Here is a 21701-nt window from a genome sequence, read left to right as displayed (position 1 = left end):
GGAAGGTATGCCTTCATGAGGTCCTTTGGCAAGGTTTTGGAAATCCGATCGCTGGAGGCTCTTAGGTGTATAAGGTTCTGGTAGGGCATTGAGGAACTTTAGGGGGTACCAGCTCTCTATGCTTGAATTCCATGCTCTGTCCAAATGCTACAGCAGGTACTATGGTGTTTTACTGTCTAAATTGCTAAAGTGTTTTATGTAATAGAACAGTGGACGGTAACCTGAGGCCCTTTGCTTTCCTTTATCTGGCCCTTGGGGCACTATTCTTCCCACTGACACCAATGATGTGGCACCATTTCTTCCAATGATGTGGCACCATTTCTCCCAATGACGCCAGCAATGGGGCACCATTCATCCCATTAAAATAAATATTGGAGTATTGCTTATTCTCATTGATGGCAGGGCGATTTCTACCAGCCATAGGTTGCCATCCCTAGAACCTGAAGGACAGTAAACTGGCCCTTTATTTAGAAAGTTTGGAGACCCTTGTAATAGAGAATACAACCAGGAGCAAACCATATCTATCAGGAAGAGTAAAGCTTCTTCATAAGTGATAACAGGGCCAAGCATAATGGCAAGAAATCATCGCTACTATTACCCTACAAAAATAGATTTGACAGTTGTCTTCGCCTGTAGATCTAAAATTTCAATTTTTAGGTTGGCTGATTCTATAAAGGGTTCCTGTAGGATTCAGAACATATTTAGGAGCTCCCTTGGCCACTTTAGTTTTTCAACAGTAACAAAGCAAGTGGTCTCTTTACCTTACGTGGAGAAACTGCTGCCCTGGCATCCCAGAGCAGCAGATCATGGGACCAAAAGCTGAGGTATTTGGTTGTAGGTTCTCTGCTGAAGATCATAGTGACTGGCCACCTCCTTCAGTGATGACTGGCTTCTGTGGGATCTAGGAAGCATATTTTGATGATAGGTCCATTTCAAGATATATGCTCTGGGGCTTTCCTGGGGCTCTTTGGCTGGAATCAAGGGAGTAGGGGAAAACAAGAGCCCCTCACCATTTTTTTTTTGTAGTCTTCAATTATATTTAATCTTTAAAAAAATTCAAGATAACGATGCAGCTTTTTTTTCTGAGGGTTATAAAATACCCATTACAGCTGGGGTTCAAAGTGCTCATTGGGATGAGAAGTCAGCCTCCGTAGTCTTGTAGTCTTACAGATTGCACCTTGCTCAAAAAGTAGACTTCAGCAGATGGTTCCAAAGGTCCTGTAAAAGTAGGAACCCTTTGTATATATTAGGGTACTGTTGAGCTTTAAAAAGATTGAAAACAACTTTTGATATATTAAAGCGGACCTTTAAATGTAAGGTCTGCTTACCTTTGGCACCCCTCCCTCTTGCTGATTTGCTGGAAATAGTTATGAAAAAAGCACCCGTTAAGGGAAAAAGATATTATACACTTCTCTGGCCTCCGTTGTGCAGAAGGTTGCAGTGTCATCTTTTGACAAGGTCCAGAGGAATGAGAAGCTGGGAGGAAAGGCAAGTATACGATCTTTTTTTTTTTTCTTCTCGCACAGTTGATTTTAACACTTCTTTGGCTGTTCAGCGAGGGTAGCATTTGACAGGCCTAGTTTAACTCCTTCAGCCCCGCACCAGCACACCGCCACCTTGTACATTTGAATGGGTCATGTTTGGCGGATGCTACGCTTGCCAGAAGCCACAGGAGGTATCATTTCTGCTGCAAAGCATTGTGGCCACCGCATGTCTGCATCTAAAAGGGGAGTGTTTGGAGCAGTAAAAACAAGGTTGAACTGCGGGGTCTTATTGACCCTCAACCACAAGCCTTCCTAAAGGCTGAAGATTTTTTACCTTTATGCTTTCTATACCTTAATCCAAGGGTCTCCAGACTTTTTAAGCAAAGGGCTAGTTTACTGTTCTTCAGGCTTTAGGGGGGTAGGACTGTGGCCAGTGTGAGTAGAAAATTTCTCTGCATAGGTGGGAGTAAACCCTGCCCCATCATTGGCTTTAACAGGAGGCATAGTACCCCAGCAATTGTTTCTGTGGGAGAAATGGTGCCCAATAATAGCATCAAGGAGAGGAATAGTGCCCCAGGGATGGTGTCAGTAGGAGGAATAGTGCCCAATCATTGGTGTCAGTGGGAGGAATAGTGCCCTAGGGATGGTGTCAGTGGGAGGAATAGTGCCCTAGGGATGGTGTCAGTAGGAGGAATAGTGCCCTAGGGATGGTGTCAGTGGGAGGAATAGTGCCCTAGGGATGGTGTCAGTGGGAGGAATAGTGCCCTAGGGATAGTGTCAGTGGGAGGAATAGTGCCCTAGGGATGGTGTCAGTGGGAGGAATAGTGCCCTAGGGATGGTGTCAGTAGGAGGAATAGTGCCCTAGGGATGGTGTCAGTGGGAGGAATAGTGCCCTAGGGATAGTGTCAGTGGGAGGAATAGTGCCCTAGGGATGGTGTCAGTGGGAGGAATAGTGCCCTAGGGATGGTGTCAGTGGGACGAATAGTGCCTAGGGATGGTGTCAGTGGGAGGAATAGTGCCTAGGGATGGTGTCAGTGGGAGGAATAGTGCCTAGGGATGGTGTCAGTGGGAGGAATAGTGCCCTAGGGATGGTGTCAATGGGAGGAATAGTGCCCCAGGGGTGGTGTCAGTTGGAGGAATAGTGCCTTATCAGTGGGAGGAATAGTGCCCCATCCTTGGTATCAGTGGGAGGAATAGTGCCCCATCCTTGGTATCAGTGGGAGGAATAGTGTCCCATCATTGGTATCAGTGGGAGGAATAGTGCCCCATTATTGGTGTCAGTGGGAGGAATAGTACTCCATCATTGGTGTCAGTGGGAGGAATAGTGCCCCATCATTGGTATCAGTGGGAGGAATAGTGCCCCATCATTGGTATCAGTGGAAGGAATAGTGCCCCATCATTGGTGTCAGTGGGAGGAATAGTGCCCCATCATTGGTATCAGTGGGAGGAATAGTGCCCCATCATTGGTATCAGTGGAAGGAATAGTGCCCCATCATTGGTGTCAGTGGGAGGAATAGTGCCCCATCATTGGTATCAGTGGGAGGAATAGTGCCCCATCATTGGTATCAGTGGAAGGAATAGTGCCCCATCATTGGTGTCAGTGGGAGGAATAGTGCCCCATCATTGGTATCAGTGGGAGGAATAGTGCCCCATCATTGGTATCAGTGGGAGGAATAGTGCCCCATCATTGGTATCAGTGGGAGGAATAGTGCCCCATCATTGGTATCAGTGGGAGGAATAGTGCCCCATCATTGGTATCAGTGGGAGGAATAGTGCTCCATCATTGGTATCAGTGGGAGGAATAGTGCCCCATCATTGGTGTCAGTGGGAGGAATAGTGCCCCATCATTGGTATCAGTGGGAGGAATAGTGCCTTATCATTGGTATCAGTGGGAGGAAAAGTGCCCCATCATTGGTATCAGTGGGAGGAATAGTGTCCCAAGGGCTGGATAGAGGCAAGCAAAGGGCCACTTCTGACCCTTGGGCCGCTGTTTGGAGACCACTGACTTAACCTGATCCCAATCCAGCGCTGTGCACAGGAGCAGTGGCTCTCCCAGGTCTCTCCCTTCTCATTGGCTGAGACACAGTGCTGCTGCCAATATCAGCCAGTGAGTAAGGAGCTGGGGATTGGGCTGAGATGTGCTCTGTGTGTCCTATAGCGACAAAGGCGGCTCTGGAGCAAGCACACACGAGTGCCCCAGGAGCAAGCAGCTTGCTCTGGGGGGAGGAGCCAGTAGCACTGGCGGGGAACCCGAGAAGAGGAGGATCGGGGCTGCTGTATGCAAAACTATGGCACAAAGAAGGTAAGTATAACATGTTTTTACATTTTTTTTAATTGGAACCTTTAGCACCACATTAAGTATCTTTTAATAGCTGAAATATAATTTTTGGATGGACTGACTCTTTAGTATGTAGAACCGGACCTCTGCAGTCTTATTAAGCATTAGAATGTATGCTGCACAAATGTAAAATCTAAAAACATTATTGTCAAATAGATCTTTCCAGCTTCTTAATTTAAAACATCCCTTTTATGTGGAAGCCAAAGCTACACAGACTTCACAATGGAGAACTTAACTCTGACATTTAGCTGGGTGCGCAATGTTCTTCAATAAAGAATTTCCTTGTAGTGTGGCAATTACTGGATTTGTTTTGTGGGGTTATTACATGATTATCTTGTCATTTGGAATGATTATGGTAAGCAAAAGAAAACTCCGAGATCTCAGCTGGAAGTGAGGGAAGTACTGCAAACCCAAAACTAGAAGTATAACTGATGGATTAGATAGATATAGATTCTTTTTTAAAATTTGGTAGAGCAGAGGAATTAGAACAGCGCTCTATATTTGTTCTGGTGACCATTACCACCAAAAGTGAAAACATTCCAAATTTTGAGTCATCACCAGAACAGGAATAGAGGGCAAATCATCCACCTGGTTTTACCGCCCCCTGGCTGTTTGTGTGGAAGAGGCCTAATAGTCCCATACAAACCAGTATCTGGATGTTTTTTTGTAGATTAGAGAAAATAGCATTGTTGGTGAGGTTTTTAGTTGTCCAAACTCTAGGAGATGACAAACTGGACGATGTTCTGTTTTGGCTCTGCAAAAGTCAGATACCATAGAGATGAAACACTTGTGGGGGGATCTTTGGGTAGAGTGGGTACAGTGAAACCATGAAAAGGTGTATTCTAGAGTAAAAAAAATATTATACAGGATTATTATTTATATAGCACCAACAGTTTGCACAGCGATTTACAGAATCAAAGCAGACATTACGTTCTCTGTTCAAGAGTAGATTAGTTATCTAACTTTGGAAAAAGAAATGCAAAACTGAGTTGCAGTTGGCCTGAACTTAAAATGTGTAGATTTACTATCTTAATGTGGTTGTAAATGACATGAAATATGAACAAAGCATATCCCTCTATAGTGTGTATTTGTCTCAATGAAGAGCACTAAGTGTCATTTCTGTCTGCAGCTTTGTTCCTCTACTATCTGCAGGAATCACATCTGACATGTTTTCCTGACACCAAGAGAAAAATGGTGACAGGGAGGGACCTCCAGCAGATTGACCGCCCCAACTCTGGTTCTGTGAGCTGTGTGGAGAGGGTGTGTCTCTTCCCTCCAATCAGCTCTCAGAATTCTCACTGAGCCCTGCAGAGTGTAACTTCTGATCTCCGCCCCTTGCTTTTCAGAGCTGAGAAATTCTGTGTAAATTCAGCAATTTGAAAGGCTGTAGAGAAGAGAGGGCTAAGATAAACAGGTACAACTTATATAGGAGGTTTTGTTTCATCTCTGTGTGTCATGAGGACAGTCACTTCACTGGGTATATGGAAGGGTTTACAACCACTTTAGGTATACCTGTATAAGCATTTGATGGTAAAATATTTACATTTTTCTAGGAACGGTTCCAGTTTCCTTCCCACATAAATGACGTGTCCGAGTCGGCAAAAGACCTGATCCAGCGGCTGATCTGCAGCCGAGAGCGCAGGCTGGGACAGAACGGCATTGACGATTTTAAGACTCACTCATTCTTTGAGGGACTCGACTGGGAGAATATCAGAAACATGGAAGCACCTTATATCCCGGATGTCAGCAGCCCTTCCGACACATCCAACTTTGATGTGGATGACGACATCCTAAGGAATCCTGTACGCTATATTCACACCAACACTTCATATCAAAGGACAGTATTCCTAGGATGGTACTGAAGTTTGTTGTATTCTTTAATATCCACAGGAAGTGGTTCCCCCGAGTACGCACAGTGGGTTTTCCGGATTCCAACTACCTTTTGTGGGTTTTACATACACAACAGAGAGGTAAGATTTGTATACCGATAGTCTCTGTCCTAAGATTTAACCCAAAGTTTTCTTCACACTGAACTCCGACCTTCCCTTCAGTCTTGCACAGTTGTACCGGCTCCTCTCCTGGGCTGAAATTGCTTACTCTGATTTCACTGCACACTGTTAGCTTCTCATGATGTGCACCAGAAGCTGCAGCATGTTAGCACGCACCTCATTTCTTGGGTGTGGCAGGGGGCGGGGCCTCACCTCGCTCTGTGAATGGACACGCGGAGCAGTGATTCGGGAGCGAGCCTGCTTATGTGCTTCCCCCATAGCTGCTTACTATGGGTGCAGTCTGAGGGAGGGAGGGGCCAGGAGCACTGGTGGGGGACCATAGAAGAGGAGGATCAGGGTTGCTCTGTGCAAAACCACTGCATACAGCAGGTAATTACGACAAGTTTATTATTTTAATTGTTTTAATATCACTTTCAAAACTTCTCGCAAAATGCATTGGGGCGCAAGGAAAAATGTCACCAGCACACCGATGATCACCAAAACGGGTCCAAAGGGTTTAATGAACGATCACATAGTTACAGCAAGGCAACGTTTTGAAGTCTCGCAGGACCCCTTCATCAGGCATGTGATGCGTTGGGACGCGTCACGTGCTGTACATCTACCTCACCATTAGGAGATTTCCTTCATTCCACCATTCAACATCTGTAGAGAGAATCTAGCCACTTTTTTTTTTTCTTTCTCATTTTGTAGTGTGTGCATATGTGTGTGTGTGTGTATGTGTGTGTGTGTGTATATATATATATATATATTACTATTTTTTACCTTTTCAGACCTTTACCCTTTCATTTCTCTTTCTGTTTTTCTTCCCCTTTTTCTTTCACTTCTTTACCCTTTTAGCTTTCTCTACATTTTCTTGTGTATCTTTTTCTTTCCTTCTGCCCTTTTCTTCTTTCCTTCCCCTTTGCTCTTTTTTTAGTTTCTTTTTTTCTGCCCTGCTCTTTTCTTTCTTCCTTATACATACCTTCAAATTCATTTCTCCTTATCTTTTTTTTTTTTTTTCTCCTTCTTTCCCTTTTCAATTTCTTTCTGTATCCAACTTTTGTCCTTCCTGAAATTCTGCCATTCTTTGCCAATTTGTCTTTGCGTGTTCCTTTTTCAGTCCATGTCCATTAACGCTGAACTCCCGGTAAATCTACTGTATATGTGTAATAGCCATTTAGCAGTTTACATTAAACATGGTCAATTAACGTTGCCACCTTTGACAAAATATTAGGCCATTACTGTGGTTGGAAGCGGCCCCTTTGCCCCTTGTTTCCTTCCCATTTGACCTGCTGTCTCTGGTCTCTCTTGTTCAGGATGACCAGTCATGAAACCATTCCTCTATAATCTTCACTTTTATAGAGCTGACATAATTACATGGATCGATCCTTTTTTGGATCGCTCTTTCTCTGCCCTGCTCGTGAAAGAGGCTTGTGGCTAGGCGGCAGTGACGGAAAAGAACACCGCTGTCACCGGCCGAAAACATCACTGCAATCCCAGAGTCTGATGGGATATGGACTGATCAGGAATATTTTAAGCACCTGCGCTCTGTAAGGTTTTAGTCCCTGCATGACCAGGCCATTTTTTGCCATTTAGCACTGTGCTACTTTATTTTATTTATCTCAGGTACTTATATAGCGCCGTCAATTTACTCAGCGTTTTCTATATATATATATATATATATATATATATATATATATATATATATATGTGTATATATATATATATATATATATATATATATATATATATATTCACATCAGTCCCTAACCCTCAAGGGGCGCACAATCTAAGGTCCCTAATTCACATTCCTACATACATATATTAGGGCCAATTTAGACAGGATCCAATTAACCTACCTGCATGTCTTTGGAGTGTGGGAGGAAACCGGAGTACCCACGCAGGCACAGGGAGAACATGCAAACTCCAGGCAGGTGGTGCCGTGGTTGGGATTCGAACCAATGACCCTAGTACTTCCAGGTGGAAGTGCTAACCACTAAGCCACTGTGCCGCCCCATTTGGCTACTTTAATTGGCAAATGCGCGATCATGCAATACTGCACGCAATATAGATTTTTTATAATTTTTGCGTTTTTTTTTTTTTTGCTTTGTAAAGGAAGAAAAGAGACATTTATGAATATATTTTCTACTTTCTATTTTAAAACATATCCAATAAAATAAAATTTCTTCGTAAATGTAGGCCAGATTTTTTAGGCAGCTAAGTTTTCAACTGTCAATGGTGTTACACAGCGCCCCCCTTAGCCTGAGCAGGCAAAATGACGCGCATGTATGTGATCGTGTCTGCACGTGCCACCCCACCACAGTATATGTACTGGGGTAGGCCGGCAAGTGGTTAAAGTGTTACTAAACCCACAACAGTAAAATCAGTCTGTATATGCACTAAAGCATGCTTGATATACTCACTATGGAACCTAAGGGGTTATTCTTCTGCATTGTGTAAAAAGGCTGATTGATCCTGACTTCTCTGATCCTCCCCTTCTTCCAGTGTCTCCCTCTTATCTCCTGATAAGACATATCGTGTGGAGACACATGCTCAGTTTGGTGTGTATTGCTAGAGAGGTTTTTTTTCCTTCTTGGGAGAGTGCATGTGATCAGCACAGGGCCAATCGGCACTCTACAAACAGATCAGGGGTCCTGCATCTTAGAGCAGAAAGAAAACTCCTCCTTTAACCAGTGCTCTGCTAAACACTGATAGAAGTCACAAGACTGCTCTAAAGGTATTTAGCAGTTTATGTTTACTAAAATAATTGGATTTCCATGTTCTGTGTACTGTGGGAGACCAGATATAGTGATTGCAGGTTCCGGGGAGACCGGATATAGTGAGTGCAGGGTCCGGGGAGACCGGATATAGTGAGTGCGGGGTCCGGGGAGACCGGATATAGTGAGTGCAGGGTCCGGGGAGACCGGATATAGTGAATGCGGGGTCCGGGGAGACCGGATACAGTGAATGCGGGGTCCGGGGAGACCGGATACAGTGAATGCGGGGTCCTGGGAGACCGGATACAGTGAATGCGGGGTCCGGGGAGACCGGATACAGTGAATGCGGGGTCCGGGGAGACCGGATACAGTGAATGCGGGGTCCGGGGAGACCGGATACAGTGAATGCGGGGTCCGGGGAGACCGGATACAGTGAATGCGGGGTCCGGGGAGACCGGATATAGTGAATGCGGGGTCCGGGGAGACCGGAAATAGTGAATGCGGGGTCCGGGGAGACCGGAAATAGTGAATGCGGGGTCCGGGGAGACCGGACATAGTGAATGCGGGGTCCGGGGAGACCGGACATAGTGAATGCGGGGTCCGGGGAGACCGGACATAGTGAATGCGGGGTCCGGGGAGACCGGACATAGTGAATGCGGGGTCCGGGGAGACCGGACATAGTGAATGCGGGGTCCGGGGAGACCGGACATAGTGAATGCGGGGTCCGGGGAGACCGGACATAGTGAATGCGGGGTCCGGGGGGACCGGACATAGTGAATGCGGGGTCCGGGGGGACCGGACATAGTGAATGCGGGGTCCGGGGGGGACCGGACATAGTGAATGCGGGGTCCGGGGGAGACCGGACATAGTGAATGCGGTGTCCGGGGGGGACCGGACATAGTGAATGCGGGGTCCGGGGGGGACCGGACATAGTGAATGCGGGGTCCGGGGGGGACCGTACATAGTGAATGCGGGGTCCGGGGAGACCGGACATAGTGAATGCGGGGTCCGGGGAGACCGGACATAGTGAATGCGGGGTCCGGGGAGACCGGACATAGTGAATGCGGGGTCCGGGGAGACCGGACATAGTGAATGCGGGGTCCGGGGAGACCGGACATAGTGAATGCAGGGTCCGGGGAGACCGGACATAGTGAATGCGGGGTTCGGGGAGACCGGACATAGTGAATGCAGGGTCCTGGGTTTAGTAACACTTTAAAGAAGAGCCCAGAGTTCAGATTTCTGTTTCCTATCATCTTTCCTTTCCCTACATTCTCTGTCCTTATTTTCCCATTTTCTTCCCTGCCACTATTTGTTTATTCATATCCCTTTCTATTTCAGTCAAATTCCTGCCCCCCCCCCCCCCTTTTTGTTTTTATTGTATGTTTTGATATTGCCTTGTTTTGCAAAAGTAAATGACTTCAAGTTAGAGTTGTGAGGTACAGCTTTGCAACACAATAAAATGTAGCTTGGTATGTGATCACCAACTGATTTTCAGTATTTTAATATTCGATGAAGGATCGGCAGGATTAGCACCTGACCAGTATATTTGAAGGAAGCAAACAATCTTCTGTTCCATAGTTGTTTTTCAGACCGAGGATCACTGAAGGACATTATCCACACAAATGCTGTGACCAAGGATGAGGATGTGCAGCGTGGTCTGGAGAACAGTCTGCAGGTCGATGCCTATGAGCGCAGGATACGACGGTTGGAGCAGGAGAAGCTGGAACTCAATAGGAAGCTGCAAGGTTGGCACTGAGTTTAGATGTATTATAAACATTTTGTTTCAGTTCTTTGATCACTGCTTAGGCCTCATTACCATGGATGTTTCTATGCGTACACCCATGCGAAGGGCTGTCTTTCCATGCATGGGTTTACTCACATGTTCCATGCATCCGTGTTCAGGCAGTCCTATTCATGTCCATTGGGGCACAGCATCTACACAGATACAACCACCTGTCCCAGTTTACCAGCCGTGCAGGTGTGAGTGCCTAAGTTCGAACACCCGTAGCCATGCGGCTTTCAAATTGGGACCAACAGTTGTGTCTGTGCAGCCGCTGCATGCCAATACGCTTAAATAGGATAGCCTGCACAAACAGTGGGGATCGAAAGTTTGGGCACCCCAGCTAAAAATTTGTATTAATGTGCATAAAGAAGCCAAGGAATGATGGAAAAATCTCCAAAAGGCATCAAATTACAGATTAGACATTCTTATAATATGTCAACAAAAGTTAGATTTTATTTCCATCATTTACACTTTCAAAATAACAGGAAACAAAAAAATGGCGTCTGCAAAAGTTTGGGCACCCTGCAGAGTTAATATCTTGTACTGCCCTCTTTGGCAAGTAATGTAATTCCCTGTGGATTTGGAGGTGTGTTTAGGATCATTATCCATTTGTAGAAGCCATCCTCTCTTTAACTTCAGCTTTTTCACAGATGGCATCAAGTTACCATCCAAAATTTGCTGAAATTTTATTGAATCCATTTTTCCTTCTACTCGTGAGATGTTCCCTGTGCCACTGGCTGCAACACAACCCCAAAGCATGATTGATCCAACCCCATGCTTAACAGTTGGACAGAGGTTCTTTTCATTAAATTCTGTGCCCCTTCTTCTCCAAACGTACCTTTGCTCATTCCGGCCAAAAAGTTCAATTTTAACCTCATCGGTCCACAGAACTTGTTTCCAAAATGCATCAGGCTTGTCTATATGTTCATTTGCAAAGTTCAAACGATGATTTTTGTGGTGAGGACGTAGAAGAGGTTTTCCTCTGATGACTCTTCCATGAAGACCATATTTGTACAAGTATCTCTTTATAGTGGAATAGTGTACCACAACTCCAGTGTCTGCCAGATCTTTCTGGAGGGATCGTGCAGTCAAACGTGGGTTTTGAATTGCTTTTCTCGCAATCCTGCGAGCTGTTTTGTCTGATATTTTTCTTGGTCTTCCAGATCTTGCTTTAACTTCCACTGTTCCTGATGACTGCAATTTCTTAATTACATTCCGAACAGAGGATATTGACATCTGAAAACGCTTTGCTATCTTCTTAAAGCCTTCTCCAGCTTTGTGAGCGTCAACTATTTTCAGTTTCAGTTTTCTAGACAACTGCTTAGAAGAACCCATGGTGCTGATTGTTGGGGCAAGGTCAGATGAGTCTGGGCATTTAAAACCTTTGAGATTGACATCACCTGGTCTTCCCAGACGATGATTGAGAACAATCCATGACACTGGCAGGTCTCAGCTTTGCAAAGGGGGCAGTGCATGTTATAAATTCTGCAGGGTGGCCAAACTTTTGCAGACGCCATTTTTTTGTTTTCTGTTATTTTGAAAGTGTAAATGATGGAAATAAAATCTAACTTTTGTTGACATATTATAAGAATGTCTAATCTGTAATTTGATGCCTTTTGGAGATTTTTCCATCTTTCCTTGGCTTCTTTATGCACATTAATACAAATTTTTAGCTGGGGTGCCCAAACTTTCGATCCACACTGTAGTTGCTCAAAACACCTGCGCAGTCCCATGCAGGCGAAGATGACCCTTCGCACAGGTGTACACGTATATACGTCCGTGTGAATGATGCCTTGCATATTTAAAAAAAACAAGATATTTCTTAATTCACATTCTGTGATGGTGAATTTATTGTCAGTGCAGACAAATTCTAACCTAATGAAATGTCTTGTTCAAACATGTCAATTCTGATCTCCCCAGAGTCCACTCAAACAGTCCAGTCTCTCCAGGGCTCCTCTCGAGCAATGGGAACCATAAACCGTGACAAAGAAATCCGAAAGCTAAATGAAGAAATAGAGCGCTTAAAGAATAAAATTTCAGGTATGCCCTCCAAATTGGAGAAGCTTCCTCGATCTTTGACTTCCATCCTGCAGCTTGTCTTTTTCCTTACATTCTCATGGAAAGTAGTGGGCATCATTCTGAAGTGCACCTTCTATTAGTGCACAGACACCCAGCCGTGTGCCCAACTGTCCCTTTGTATTCACATAGGCTGGTATGGAATGACTTTGTGCTGCTATAGTTTTTGGTGTAGGGAATGCACACATTGTACTCTATCAATCCCCAAGAGTCACACATTTTCACTTGATCCATTTTAAAAGCATGAATGTTGATTGAAATGTGACTACATTATTAGATTAGGCCTGGATTCTTTCTTGGATACACAGAATATAACTGGATATAACATTTATAGGTAAAGTTGATCCAGGGAATTTCCGATTGCCTCTCGGGGGATCAGGAAGGAGTTTTTTTCCCTGCAGGAGCAAATTGGATCATGCTTTGCTGGGTTTTTTTTTTTGCCTTCCTCAGGATAAACTGTGGGTGTAGGATTATAACTTTTTTTGTTTTATGGTTGAACTGGATGGACTTTTGTCTTTTTTCAGCCAGACTAACTATGTAAGATAGACTCTATAGTGCTATTCTCAATATCAATAAAAAAAAATCCAAAATTAGGTGGCATTGTTATGTAGTCTGCTATTCACCCAGCAGGGGGAGCTTTAGTCTACTTTTCATGTTTTATAATGTCACTCTCAGCTGTGCTGAAAGAATCCTGTTTGATCAAGGAGGCATTACAGCAGTGACTCGTCCCTTTTCAGACTGCTCAGTACCAGGTTTTATACCAGGCACACCAGCCTGGTGTTTTTTTCTGGGGGGGGGGGGGTTAAATCCCCCCCTCTTGTTTCATTGTGGCGCTTAGTGTTTAAAGTGTATCTAAGCCCAGGTATAAATATTGATAGTTTTGCAGATTACTAGACTAATTTTTTCCTTTATTTTAACCTATAATCCTGACATCACACTGCCTGTTCTAGGGTGAAAACTGTACTGAGCAGTGTTGTCAGGGCTGCTGTTAGAAACCATGGGGCCCCCATACAGCCAACCTGAAAGGGCCCCCTAAAAAAAACCCCACAGTTTACTATGCTTCAATTATGAATGAACACGAGTGATCGGTACCAATCACCAGGGCTGCTGTTAGAATCTATGGGGCCTCACACAGCCAACCTGACAGGGCCCCCTAAAAAAAAATCACAGTTTATAATGCTTTATGAATAAACACAGTGAGTGATTGGTACCGATCACTCATTGTGTTTCTTCAGGAAAGGAAGGGGCTGGTAAATGTGATCTATTTACTGGACCCTTCCCAAAGTCTCTATCCTGATGGATCCTATTGTGTGCTTGCAGCTGCCGGTGAGGAGAGGAGGGAAGCCGGCAGCACTGCGAGGGTGGGGGCACGAGCAGCAGAGGGAAAGGTATGGTGCACATGGAGGGTGATGAGAGCATTGGGAGGGGGGGGGGGGATTATGGGAACTGATCCCCTGTATGGCTTACTCTGCAGCAGCTGAAAGCCAGCAGGAAGGAGAGGAGAAGAAGCCAGCTGTCAGCTACTGCAGAGAGAGCCATACAGGGGATCGGTTCCAGTAATTGCCCCCCACGCTGTGCCGATCCCCCTCCCTGCCCATAACTGATTCACCCAGCTGCCTGGGCCCCTTACAGGAGGACTGGTGGTACCCCCTTATCCATGGCCCGGAGTGTTTTCACTCAGTGACATGGAGTGTTAGGACTACATAACACTTCCCTCTATCCTCCATGATTTAGTATGTGGGTTTTTTAGTCCACTGAGATAGCAGGGAACAATGCTAGCTGGTAACAGTCCACAGAGGAAAGGGGCACATGAGGTTATCAGCTTCCAAGAGTTCTGCCTGGATGAACAGCTTTTTTTTTTTTTTTTTCCATTTGTCGAACAGACATGATAAAATGCTTTCCCTGGTATGCCTAATAAACCCAAAAGGGAGCAAATACAAATTTAAAGTTTAAGTATTTAAATTTAACAACACCTTGCCTGGTCTGCAGCTGGAAATGTACATTTCCAAATGTACATATTCAGCTTACATACAGCTTTGCATACATTTCTGAGGAATAAAATGTAAGTTGCAATCGTCACTACGATGTTGAGCTTTCAAATTATGTGATTTAAATAGGTGTGGCCCTTGGTAGAAATGTTACTGCTTCTTGAAGAGTTAATTCGATCAGTTCAACCAGTTGTTTCATTTGAATCTGAAACCCTTGCGGCCTAAAAGCAGTCTTTGCCTGCGGTTTTGTCTCTTTAATACAGAGTGCTCTGGGAATCCTTTGTTAAATATTAAATTATTTGGGCAATAAGGGTTGTTTGCATAAATAATGTAAATGGCAACTAAAAAAAATAGTAAAAATGTTTGTTTCTCTTAAGATTCCAGTCGAATAGAGCGTCAGCTGGAGGATGCAGTTGCACTACGACAGCAGTTAGAGGATTCAACCAACAAACTGAAAGGCCTTGAAAAGCAGCAGAGAACATTGAGGCAAGAGAGGGACGATCTGCAGAAGGTATGTCATTTGGGAACATCGCACCCAGGATTTATTGATTTAGAAGAGAAGAATAGTCATATCATTGGTTGTGAGTCTGAATATATTTTTATTTACTCACATCGGAAAGAAACAATCCAAAATGTTTGGGACACTCTGTGGAAACCTGGGATTCACTTGAAGAGGAGCTTTCTGTGTCCTGTGTAAACTACGTATTGCTGGTGTCACTGGATTCACACTAGAAATATAGCAAGAGAACCAGCCCTGGATTTCATAATAGAATCAGAGTTCTGATCATTTTGCCAGTTTAGAAGTTGAGCTATTAGCAATGAAGATCGTTTAGGGGATGAAACTCTTCACCACGCCATCTAAAATTAAATAAAATTAAGCTTTAATCAAATAATTAACCACTTCACCTCCAAAAAATGTTACCACCCTTCATGGCCAGGCCATTTTTTTTTGCTATTCAGCACTGCAGTACTTTAACTGGCAATTGCACAGTGATGCAACTCTGTATACCATATTTTTCGCTCCATAAGGCACACTTTTTTCCCCCCAAAAAATGAAAAATGTCTTTGCGTCATATGGAGCGGCCGGACCGGTATTCCCACCGCCGCCATGTTAGAATACTGAGCCAGCCCCTCGGCTCTTCTATGCAGAAGAACCTGCTCCTTGGTCCAGCGGTGTCCTGCTTTCGTTGGCCGTCTTCTCTCCCCGCCACTGGAATCTTCAGTGTGGGCACCCGGCTGTGACAGCTTGCGGCTTCACAGCCGGGTGCCCACTGCACATGCGTGAGAAGCTCTGCGCTTTGTGAATGGCTACCTGTAGTTTTCTGGGACCTGTTCCATAAGACTACAGGGAGGACAACTCCGCGGAAGTTGGAGCGGGTACCTGTACCATGTCCGCAGTCTTTGGTCATCTACTGTACTGTGTCCGCAGTCTTTGGTCATCTACTGTACCATGGCCGCAGTCTCTGGTCATCTCCTGTAGTATGTCCTCAGTCTCTGGTCATCTCCTGTAGTATGTCCTCAGTCTCTGGTCATCTCCTGTAGTATGTCCTCAGTCTCTGGTCATCTCCTGTAGCGTGTCCTCAGTCTCTGGTCATCTCCTGTACTGTGTCTGCAGTCTCTGGTCATCTCCTGTACTGTGTCTGCAGTCTCTGGTCATCTCCTGTACTGTGTCTGCAGTCTCTGGTCATCTCCTGTACTGTGTCTGCAGTCTCTGGTCATCCCTTGTACTGTGTCCGCAGTCTCTGGTCATCTCCTGTACTGTGTCCGTAGTCTCTGGTCATCCCCTGTACTGTGTCCGCAGTCTCTGGTCATCCCCTGTACTGCGTCCGCAGTCTCTGGTCATCTCCTGTAGTATGTCTGCAGTCTCTGATCATCTCCTGTAGTATGTCTGCAGTCTCTGGTCATCTCCTGTAGTATGTCTGCAGTCTCTGGTCATCTCCTGTAGTATGTCTGCAGTCTCTGGTCATCTCCTGTAGTATGTCTGCAGTCTCTGGTCATCTCCTGTAGTATGTCTGCAGTCTCTGGTCATCTCCTGTAGTATGTCTGCAGTCTCTGGTCATCTCCTGTAGTATGTCTGCAGTCTCTGGTCATCTCCTGTAGTATGTCTGCAGTCCCTGGTCATCTCCTGTAGTATGTCTGCAGTCTGTGGTCATCTCCTGTAGTATGTCTGCAGTCTCTGGTCATCTCCTGTAGTATATCTGCAGTCTCTGGTCATCTCCTGTAGTATGTCCGCAGTCTCTGGTCATCTCCTGTAGTATGTCCGCAGTCTCTGGTCATCTCCTGTACTATGTCCGCAGTCTCTGGTCATCTCCTGTACTGTGTCCGCAGTCTCTGGTCATCTCCTGTAGCGTGTCCGCAGTCTCTGGTCATCTCCTGTAGCGTGTCCGCAGTCTCTGGTCATCTCCTGTAGCGTGTCCGCAGTCTCTGGTCATCTCCTGTAGCGTGTCCGCAGTCTCTGGTCATCTCCTGTAGCGTGTCCGCAGTCTCTGGTCATCTCCTTAAGCGTGTCCGCAGTCTCTGGTCATCTCCTCAAGCGTGTCCGCAGTCTCTGGTCATCTCCTGTAGCGTGTCCGCAGTCTCTGGTCATCTCCTGTAGCGTGTCTGCAGTCTCTGGTCATCTCCTGTAGCGTGTCTGCAGTCTCTGGTCATCTCCTGTAGCGTGTCTGCAGTCTCTGGTCATCTCCTGTAGCGTGTCTGCAGTCTCTGGTCATCTCCTGTAGCGTGTCTGCAGTCTCTGGTCATCTCCTGTAGCGTGTCTGCAGTCTCTGGTCATCTCCTGTAGCGTGTCTGCAGTCTCTGGTCATCTCCTGTAGCGTGTCTGCAGTCTCTGGTCATCTCCTGTAGCGTGTCTGCAGTCTCTGGTCATCTCCTGTAGCGTGTCCGCAGTCTCTGGTCATCTCCTGTAGCGTGTCCGCAGTCTCTGGTCATCTCCTGTAGCGTGTCCGCAGTCTCTGGTCATCTCCTGTAGCGTGTCCGCAGTCTCTGGTCATCTCCTGTAGCGTGTCTGCAGTCTCTGGCCATCTCCTGTAGCGTGTCTGCAGTCTCTGGTCATCTCCTGTAGCGTGTCTGCAGTCTCTGGTCATCTCCTGTAGCGTGTCTGCAGTCTCTGGTCATCTCCTGTAGCGTGTCTGCAGTCTCTGGTCATCTCCTGTAGCGTGTCTGCAGTCTCTGGTCATCTCCTGTAGCGTGTCTGCAGTCTCTGGTCATCTCCTGTAGCGTGTCTGCAGTCTCTGGTCATCTCCTGTAGCGTGTCTGCAGTCTCTGGTCATCTCCTGTAGCGTGTCTGCAGTCTCTGGTCATCTCCTGTAGCGTGTCTGCAGTCTCTGGTCATCTCCTGTAGCGTGTCTGCAGTCTCTGGTCATCTCCTGTAGCGTGTCTGCAGTCTCTGGTCATCTCCTGTAGCGTGTCTGCAGTCTCTGGTCATCTCCTGTAGCGTGTCTGCAGTCTCTGGTCATCTCCTGTAGCGTGTCTGCAGTCTCTGGTCATCTCCTGTAGCGTGTCTGCAGTCTCTGGTCATCTCCTGTAGCGTGTCTGCAGTCTCTGGTCATCTCCTGTAGCGTGTCTGCAGTCTCTGGTCATCTCCTGTAGCGTGTCTGCAGTCTCTGGTCATCTCCTGTAGCGTGTCTGCAGTCTCTGGTCATCTCCTGTAGCGTGTCTGCAGTCTCTGGTCATCTCCTGTAGCGTGTCTGCAGTCTCTGGTCATCTCCTGTAGCGTGTCTGCAGTCTCTGGTCATCTCCTGTAGCGTGTCTGCAGTCTCTGGTCATCTCCTGTAGCGTGTCTGCAGTCTCTGGTCATCTCCTGTAGCGTGTCTGCAGTCTCTGGTCATCTCCTGTAGCGTGTCTGCAGTCTCTGGTCATCTCCTGTAGCGTGTCCGCAGTCTCTGGTCATCTCCTGTAGCGTGTCCGCAGTCTCTGGTCATCTCCTGTAGCGTGTCCGCAGTCTCTGGTCATCTCCTGTAGCGTGTCCGCAGTCTCTGGTCATCTCCTGTAGCGTGTCCGCAGTCTCTGGTCATCTCCTGTAGCGTGTCCGCAGTCTCTGGTCATCTCCTGTAGCGTGTCCGCAGTCTCTGGTCATCTCCTGTAGCGTGTCCGCAGTCTCTGGTCATCTCCTGTAGCGTGTCCGCAGTCTCTGGTCATCTCCTGTAGCGTGTCCGCAGTCTCTGGTCATCTCCTGTAGCGTGTCCGCAGTCTCTGGTCATCTCCTGTAGCGTGTCCGCAGTCTCTGGTCATCTCCTGTAGCGTGTCCGCAGTCTCTGGTCATCTCCTGTAGCGTGTCCGCAGTCTCTGGTCATCTCCTGTAGCGTGTCCGCAGTCTCTGGTCATCTCCTGTAGCGTGTCCGCAGTCTCTGGTCATCTCCTGTAGCGTGTCCGCAGTCTCTGGTCATCTCCTGTAGCGTGTCCGCAGTCTCTGGTCATCTCCTGTAGCGTGTCCGCAGTCTCTGGTCATCTCCTGTAGCGTGTCCGCAGTCTCTGGTCATCTCCTGTAGCGTGTCCGCAGTCTCTGGTCATCTCCTGTAGCGTGTCCGCAGTCTCTGGTCATCTCCTGTAGCGTGTCTGCAGTCTCTGGTCATCTCCTGTACTGTGTCTGCAGTCTCTGGTCATCTCCTGTACTGTGTCTGCAGTCTCTGGTCATCTCCTGTACTGTGTCTGCAGTCTCTGGTCATCTCCTGTACTGTGTCTGCAGTCTCTGGTCATCTCCTGTACTGTGTCTGCAGTCTCTGGTCATCTCCATCTACTGTGTCTGCAGTCTCTGGCCATCTCCTGTACTGTGTCTGCAGTCTCTGGCCATCTCCTGTACTGTGTCTGCAGTCTCTGGCCATCTCCTGTACTGTGTCTGCAGTCTCTGGTCATCTCCTGTACTGTGTCTGCAGTCTCTGGTCATCTCCTGTACTGTGTCTGCAGTCTCTGGTCATCTCCTGTACTGTGTCTGCAGTCTCTGGTCATCTCCTGTACTGTGTCCGCAGTCTCTGGTCATCTCCTGTACTGTGTCTGCAGTCTCTGGTCATCTCCTGTACTGTGTCTGCAGTCTCTGGTCATCTCCTGTACTGTGTCTGCAGTCTCTGGTCATCTCCTGTACTGTGTCTGCAGTCTCTGGTCATCTCCTGTACTGTGTCTGCAGTCTCTGGTCATCTCCTGTACTGTGTCCGCAGTCTCTGGTCATCTCCTGTACTGTGTCTGCAGTCTCTGGTCATCTCCTGTACTGTGTCTGCAGTCTCTGGTCATCTCCTGTACTGTGTCTGCAGTCTCTGGTCATCACCTGTACTGTGTCTGCAGTCTCTGGTATCCTCGAAAAATACGGTACATGACATTTTTTTTTTTCCACACTAATAGAGCTTTCTTTTGGTGGTATTTGATCACCACTGGGGTTTTTATTTGTATTATATAAATGAAAATAGACTAAAATAATTAAAAAAAAAAAATCTAATTTCTTTATGAATTTAGGCCAAATTTTATTTTGCTACATGTCTTGTGTGTAAGAAAAAAAAAATCCCAATCAGTGTGTTTTATTTAGCCTGTAAGAAAGTTGTAGCATCCACAAACTACTGACTCATTTTTTGAGGCCCTTAAAATGTAAAAACAGTACAAATATTCCCTAAATTACCCCTTTCTGGAAAGTAGATAGTCTGAGGTATTTAGGAAGTGGCATAGCAAGTTTTTTTTTTTTGTTCTCCTATTTTTAGAAAATTAAGAAATTAAATTTTGTTTTTCACAATTTTTTTTACATACTGTCACCATTGCAGTACAGCGTCATGAGATCATTTGTGTGGACACAAATGATCTGTGTAAACACTATTCTTTATTTTTTTTACAATTTTTTTTGTTAATACTTTCATCAGAGTAGTTCAATGTTACCATAATAGCATTGTACTACTCTGGGAGGTGATCAGAGATTTTCTTTTTTGTTTTGTTATGAAGATCATTGCATCAGCAACGCTTTGAACTGTCATGACAGTTCAAAATACTAGTGATCGGTGATTCAGCTAATCACATGGTACAGGTTGCTGTGATTTGCTGAGGTACCATGTGATAGCTGTGGGCCAATCACCGTTCACTAGTACCAGAAGCAAATCTGTTAGGAATGAAAATCATTCATAAAAGCTTTGTTGATATTGTGACCATGCGATGGCATTGCAACCACATGATCACCAGGTCCAGAGTACCAGGATCCACATTCCGCTGTGACCCACAGTGGTCACACGGGGGGGGGGTCCAGTACAGGCAAAATGACGTATGGGTACGTCACTTTGCCTTACATGCCACCTGCAATAAATGTGCTCTGTTAAAAAAAAAAACACTCTTTGCTTTTCTTTTTACAAAGTCTCATTTTCTATAAAACTGGATTGTTTGAGATTAAAGTAACTTCATTCTGGTGGAATTTGAAGGCACGGGCAGCTGGAAAACGGGCATCTCTTTCACAGTGTGATGACTGGTCACTTGGGGGAAAAAAATGGAAAAGAGCCGCTTGCTTGTTTTTCTATGCATAGGCTGTGTTATAACGCAGCATATTAAAATCGGAGGTAATGGACACCGACATACAGGATTTTTCAATTTGTCACATTATAGACTTCAAGATGTCACCGTGTACACATCACATTGTAACTGCATTGTTCTTGGTAAAACACCAAGGAAAGTGCTAAATTGCATTGTGCCTGGTTCACACTAGTTGTGATTTCAGATGCAACTTGAGTCACACAGAATCGCATAACAAGGGAAGTCACATGGTTTTCAATGATGTCTGTTCACATTATTGCAGCTCATCATAGAGCGATTTTGGAAAAGTTTCCTGTACTGCTTTGGTGCAATTCCAGTGCGATTTTGGTCCCATAGGATATGCAAAGTTTATCAAAGTTTCATTTAAGCAGTACTACTTAATCGCACTGAAATCATATCGCAGCAGTGTGAACCTAGCTGGATCAACTGGGAAGGGAGAAAAATAAAAAACATGTTTTATGAAGGATATGTTCTGTATTTTCTCAAGTCCATTTCATCCCTCAAGTCCTATACCGATTAAGTAATAAAAAGCCTAATCTGCTAATATGTGATTGTGAAATGTTTGCATCACATCCCCATATACACACGTACACAGGGAACAGATTTGTTGTCTGTCCATAGAAGTTTGCTAGAAATGAAAGCAGGCCTGTCGGAAAAGACTTTCATGATCCCCATGTGGGGGACATCTGTCCTCCAGGTCTCTGGGATTGTAGAGTGGAAAGATGAAAACTGTTAGGAAATATCCTGCTAAGAAAAATTCTTAGAAGTTGGTATTATGTCCTGAAAGCATATACAGATGGGTATAAAACTGCTGGGCAAGATGGGGACACATTGC

General features: G+C 45.8%; 1 protein-coding gene across 7 annotated transcripts in view; it reads left to right on the top strand.

The window, feature by feature from the left end:
• CDC42BPB (CDC42 binding protein kinase beta) overlaps positions 1 to 21701 on the top strand; it is a 219580-nt gene that overhangs the window by 105994 nt on the left and 91885 nt on the right. For all 7 annotated transcript variants that reach the window (XM_089661355.1, XM_089661354.1, XM_089661351.1 and 4 more), the window contains exons 8-12: positions 5376 to 5624; positions 5713 to 5792; positions 10106 to 10272; positions 12231 to 12350; positions 14752 to 14885. In XM_089661355.1, coding sequence (XP_089517481.1) covers positions 5376 to 5624; positions 5713 to 5792; positions 10106 to 10272; positions 12231 to 12350; positions 14752 to 14885 — 750 coding nt within the window. The remainder of the gene's footprint in view (positions 1 to 5375; positions 5625 to 5712; positions 5793 to 10105; positions 10273 to 12230; positions 12351 to 14751; positions 14886 to 21701) is intronic.

This window comes from Staurois parvus, unplaced genomic scaffold (assembly GCF_062004578.1).
Source record: "Staurois parvus isolate SC_StPar_1 unplaced genomic scaffold, SC_StPar_1.0 ptg001329l, whole genome shotgun sequence".
NCBI classification, from domain to species: domain Eukaryota; kingdom Metazoa; phylum Chordata; class Amphibia; order Anura; family Ranidae; genus Staurois; species Staurois parvus.
Note: the sequence above shows the minus strand (reverse complement) of the source record. Positions and strands in the feature narration are given on the sequence as shown.